At 34.6% G+C, this 6000-nt stretch overlaps 1 protein-coding gene across 1 annotated transcript in view; it reads left to right on the top strand.

Moving 5' to 3' along the window:
* Positions 1-833: 833 nt before the first annotated feature.
* Positions 834-6000, top strand: part of ace (angiotensin I converting enzyme (peptidyl-dipeptidase A) 1) — a 65187-nt gene continuing 60020 nt past the window's right edge. The window contains exon 1 of the mRNA XM_039739557.1: positions 834-1369. Coding sequence (XP_039595491.1) covers positions 1160-1369 — 210 coding nt within the window. The 5' untranslated portion in view covers positions 834-1159. The remainder of the gene's footprint in view (positions 1370-6000) is intronic.

Genomic DNA, 6000 nt, shown 5'->3' with positions numbered 1-6000 from the left:
TTAAAAACTCTTTCTATATAGACCAACTACAAAAAAAAACAAAATTAAACTATCAATGATTTAATTGATAAAAATAAGAAACAGTAGCACTTTTTAGTAAGATTTACAATATGTGTAGTTTAATAAAAACTGCATACAGTATTTCAAACATGAGGCTAATTCTTTACCCCTCATTCACAGAATCCAGACATTCTTACAACTGAAAGTATCACAGGATCAGGATAAGTTAGTAATTTGAGACAGTGAAAAATTAACTTAAAGGTTAATGTGGGCTACTAAGGTTTTTCATTCATTCATCTGATACAGCATCAGAGATTAAGCCTATTAAGCAATACTTCACCACTTTTACATGAGTATACAAACATTTTAACACATGTATATAATACAATCACTATGTTCCATTCAATACAAAGGCTACAATTTTGAAGGCACTTACATATAACGTATAGATAATTAATTTCATCTAGAAATGCTGCTACTCTGATTACAAACGTAGCTGTAATCATAAACACAATCAATGCTGTATTACCTTCATAAAGAAGCAAAATCTGCCATTTGAACTTCAGTAAAATTAAACATACATTCACACACAATCTCTCTCTCAGACACACACACACATGCTTGTATGCTCCCCCTCGCTCTCACTCACTTGCTTGCTTTTTGAAAAGGACAGGAATAGGCAATTAGCAATGCAAGGAAAGGAGTCTGAAAAATATGACTGATGTCGCTTCCATGAAGGATGGTGCGTGAAGCCCCTGCTCTAATCTCACAGCCTCAATTGCAACAACAGTGTAGCTCTGAGCACTGAGCTTATTGCTTTTTTATTCTGATCATTGCAAGGACTGTTTAACTAGAGAGCTACGGAGAGGGAGGGAGAATGAGGGAGAGAGACAGACATAAGAGTAAAAGGCTATGCATTATCAGCTGAGTCTTGGTAAGAGAAGGCAGTTAAAGTGTGGGCAGGGTTAACCAAGATACAGGCACTTATAAGGAACGTGTCTATTAGGACAGAGTTCTTTTGAGGGAGGCACAGTGACAAGTAGGAAAAGGTAGAAGAAGCACTGCAATTAAATTTCCTGCCCCATGACCATTTAAGTGTTATTATCTTTAAAACATTTTCAACATTTTGAAAAACAAAACAACACATCTTCAAACAAGCATGCATCAGGCAGTATGGATACTGCCTTTGGTTGGGGTAGCCAGTTCTCTGTTCCCATCAGAGCTGCCAAATGACTATCCGAAAACTGAGGAAGGAGCAAGGAATTTTACAAGAGACTACAATGCAGCGGCAGAAGCTGTGCTCTTTAGGAGTGTTTCAGCTAGCTGGGAGTATAACACAAACCTCACAGAGTATAATCAGATAAAGCAGGTAAGTAGTTTTTGAACAGCACCTGCTTCTTCTGTATTGGTTTGCATGTATTTGACAACTGTATGCTGAAAAGAGAAATCCTGGCTTAATTAATGAAGTGCAACCACTAAATGGACCTTTAATTTTATAGACTTTAGAGTTGTATTTTCTTATACCTTTAAAAGAAAATATCAATATTTTTAAGTAAAAGACTATTTATAATGTAAACATGTATTCTTTATGTTTGAGGTAGCAAAAAAATCTAATCTAGCTGGTCTCACTTTACAGAAAATAAGGAGTATTTATCACCCTGGGAACAAGAACATTACTGTAAAATGTGTTTCATTTATGTTATTTGCCATTTTCAAATCCTGTCACTTCAGAGAGCATCAGTAGAGCTCTGCAGTAAGGCATAATAAAGGACTTAAAGGTCCACTGCAGTCAAAACCTTTAACCACATTAAGCACAAAATTAAACATCAATTGATTAATTAATTAGAATGTGCCAGGATTAAGTGATAAAAACAAAAGAAACAGATGAATCCTTATAATGTTCTGTTTCACATTTGTTCAGTCAGCATTATATGTAGATTTTGGACTGTATCTGATCATGTAAGGGAGAGAGATGCTGCTTCTCCGTTTTACATTTCCTACTTATGTCACTGGATATTCCCAGACGAACAACATGCAGCCAACAAAGGTGTCAGATCTTAGTTAAATGGAAATGCATATAAAACAGAGCAATATACAATCTCATTAAGCTAAAACTATAGCCTGTACAGCTATTGTAGATACATTGACATAAACTGACCCTTGCATCTGTGAATGTGGATTTCAAGAGTCATAATCCATACAGGGTGTAATTTGGGAGGACTAGAATAATTCCTGCATAGTGCAACCCTACTTGGAAAAGTAGGTGTAAATAAATATAAAGTTATGTATTTGATTTTAAAAAAATCCCAATGAACATCCACAAAATAATGCTGGGAACTTAAAGATTTAAAGGTTTATAAACTAGTTGTCATTCTCTGAGAAATATACCCTGAAACAAAGATTAACGTACAAAGAATGTAAGTGTTGTTGACATGTACAAATTAAAGCAGAAGACGGGATAATTTACTAATTAATAGCACATTGAAATGAGAGAAGAGATAAAACCCCACAATTTTAATGAGTAAACTTAATGGAAACCAAAAGATTTCTCTTATTCATATTGTTCATTAATTTGGTTTTAAAACATTTATTAGTGTGCTGGGCTGGTGCCCTGTGTTGGCTGGGATTGGCTCCAGCAGACCCCCCGTGACCCTGTAGCTAGGATATAGCGGGTTAGATAATGGATGGATGGATGGAACATTTATGAGGTTATAAATGTACATATTCAATTTAAGCTGTTGTGATGGTAGTCCGATAGGATCCCATTTATGACTTTGCTTGTTGCAGTCATACCTTAAAAATTTAGTTAGTTCAGTTTGCTTCTGTTCAAAAGTGATATAATATAATAATATATGACTGAAACATAATATATCCATGTGAAGTAAAATTCAAAAAAATTCTTGTGAGAATATAAATTAAAATATAAAGTAATCAAAATAATAAGCAACTCATGTAAATAAATATTAACAGGCAACCAATCTCCAGATAAGTGATTTACATACACTATCAAATGTGATGCCAGTTCTACAATGGCCAGAAAAACAGATCCAGGTACCAAATGTAAATTATCTTGTTCTGAACATAGACAAAAATAAGTTCTTGTTTTTACTTTAAAAAAAGCATTTGATAATGTTGCCTAACCCCACTTAAGGTTACAGAGAGACTCTTTTGGGCAAAGTAAAAAAACATTTTGACTAGGGCTATGCAGTTTCAGAAAACTTGACTAATTACTACTATGATGTAGCTAACAAGAAGCTACACAAAAGAACAGAATAAACCTTTCTTTTATTCAATCTTCCAAAGCATTCCCTAGATGTACGATTTGTGCAATTCTCTTTTGCAGCAAGTTACAATATAACAATTACATATGTACAGGTTGGCCTGACCGATTGCAAATTTTACTGGTTTGCAGAAAGATGATCATGGGAACTGTGGACTAGGTGTAACCTTGGAGCGTCTCAAAGGCTTACCATTAACGGGACAAAGCAGCATTAACAAAAGGTTTAAATGAACAGTACACAAGAGTAAGTGCAGGGTAATGTTTGAGCATTACCCTCCCTTATAAAAGTAAATCGTTTTTTTGTTCTACTTAAAGAGGTAATATAAATCAACATGAGTATGGATGGGGGTTCCAACCCTAATCTCTTAAGTCGAAAGCTCAGATAATGAGAGCAACATGCCAGCTAAGAATGGTAAATGACATACTAGAAAATAGAATAAAAGTTGTATTTGAAAATGTCGACACTGTGAGGGAGCTTCACTAGTCACAGCAGGTCAGCTATATACCAAACGAAATTACTGTACCACATGGACAAGGCCCAGCTCGCTAAAGCTAGCTTTGTCAGTCACACACTAGAAAATGAGCTGCAGCAGTACAATGTAATCAGCCACTCTCCAAGGTGGCTTCATCAATTAAAAACCTAAGAAATGTAAATGTTAAAAATTATGGGGGAGAAAAAAAAGTAACAAGTATTATACTACTTAATTTAAATACTGTAATAACGTAAATAAAAAAACATCTGTCAATATTTACAAAAAACAGCCCACTTGCACCCACCTGAGAAATGAATTTAATGAGCAGCTAACCAGACAAAGAAAATTTATATCTACTAAATAAATCGAATACAAATCCGTCGCCCCAAGTTTACTGCTAATGACAATAATGAAAAAAAATAAAGCACTGGCAGGAATTCAGCTGTTAATATATTTATAGAAAAGCAGCTAACAACACACAGTGGAATAGTGGAAATAGTATAAGGTCTAATATTGAGCTTATGGACAAGAATGGATGAAATCATTAAAAAAATTTAAATGTTTCAGAACTTGCAAACATTTTTGCCAACTTCCAATCAGTGTTTATTTGATTAGACAAATTAAAAAATGCATAACCCTGAGAAGGAAACTGTTTAGTTTTTTGTGTTTTAACAGCAGCCAGCTGCATATTTCAGTGTACAATTCATTCACGTAGAGAAAAAAAAAGGAAAGATCAAAGCATGAAATGATGCAGCCATTTTCATAAAAATAAGATAAGAGAGTGAACCAGCTTCGCTGGTCCGTTACTGAACCGGGATAATAATTCAAATACCAAGAATCAATGTAGTGGCTATGGGGCAGACCTGCCATGCGCAGTATAGTTTTTGAGCCCAGCTCAATATTAAACCAGTGATGTCACAGGTCTGCTTTATCCTGGAAATTCTTATGAACACAACTACATCATTTAATGCCACAATTTTTTGAATGCTCCCACGAGTACTTTTCACAATTAAAAGATAGAGAAACATGACCGTTTCCCTTTATTTTTAATGTTGTGACCATTATGCTAACATGTTACTTTTCTGGGGTTCTGTTTTGTTCATGGACACTGGTGAGATTTTGTCCTGGGAAAAGTCACCTTGTTAACCATTTCTATGGCTGTTGCCTGTCATATGACACTATGATGTAATTTCCTTTTTGTTATATAATCTTGCGGCACCCACCTCAAAGTATCCTGGTTTTGATGAAACACACTATCGAGCTCTTTCGAGCTCTCTCTTTTGCTTATTTTGTTTAGAAGTAAAAAGTGCAAGTTCGAAGACTTAATGCAAAGACTTTTTGCCTCGTATCTGATTTTTTGGATTGTTATCTGGCTTTTATTAGTTTTGGTTGCTTCTCCAGTATTTTGATTCCTGTCCATTATAATTATTGGGAGCTGGTGAAAAGAAAAGGCTGTTAGCCACCTGAAATGTTAAACTCCTTGAAAACAAAACTCAAACTCCCAGAAATCATAACAAAAGACCAAAAATATCCTTTTTTCAAATCCTATCGAAATAAAGGAAAACAACAAAGTAATCAATCTCTTAATAATAAATTCTCACAGTATAATAAAAATGAAGCAACTCCAAAAGGGGTTAGTCCTTCACAGAAAATCTTTGTCCAGTTTTTCCTCTGTCTAGTTTAGCCACATTTCCTTCTACCACAAAAAATGTCACTCATATTTACCATCCAACATTTCTAACTCAGCAATTTCTTTTATTACTTTGTACTCTGTGTTGTAGTTTTATTCTGTAACGGTCATTGATCTATCAAGTTCCTTCACAGTTTCGTGTTGATAAACATGCAGAAGCTGACGTCTACTCGCTACTCTCAAATTATACGTTTTATTAATTGTTAATCTGGCAGAGGGATTACACATATAATGTCATATTACAGCTTTAGAGATATTAAACTGCAGAATAAGATTTCCCCACTGTAGTACGTGTGGTAGAGCACCTTGTAGACTCGTTTAGGGAAGTCAGTATGAAACATTCAACTTGTTAGCTTTTATTACAATCTAAAAAAGTTATCTGCTTTACCAACAACTGCAAATTTTGGTGACAAGGTCTCTTTTAACCACCTGTCCTAAAACATATATTGGTATGTAGAATACATTTTCATAGCCGGTGTTCTAAGTTACGATATCCTACAAATACTTTCTAAACTTAATACAATTCATCCAGCAGTTTCTGCATGATGAAGTAGCAA

Source organism: Polypterus senegalus, chromosome 17, assembly GCF_016835505.1.
Source record: "Polypterus senegalus isolate Bchr_013 chromosome 17, ASM1683550v1, whole genome shotgun sequence".
Taxonomy (NCBI): domain Eukaryota; kingdom Metazoa; phylum Chordata; class Cladistia; order Polypteriformes; family Polypteridae; genus Polypterus; species Polypterus senegalus.
The sequence above is the reverse complement of the archived record's forward strand: the minus strand, read 5'-3'. Positions and strand labels throughout refer to the sequence as shown.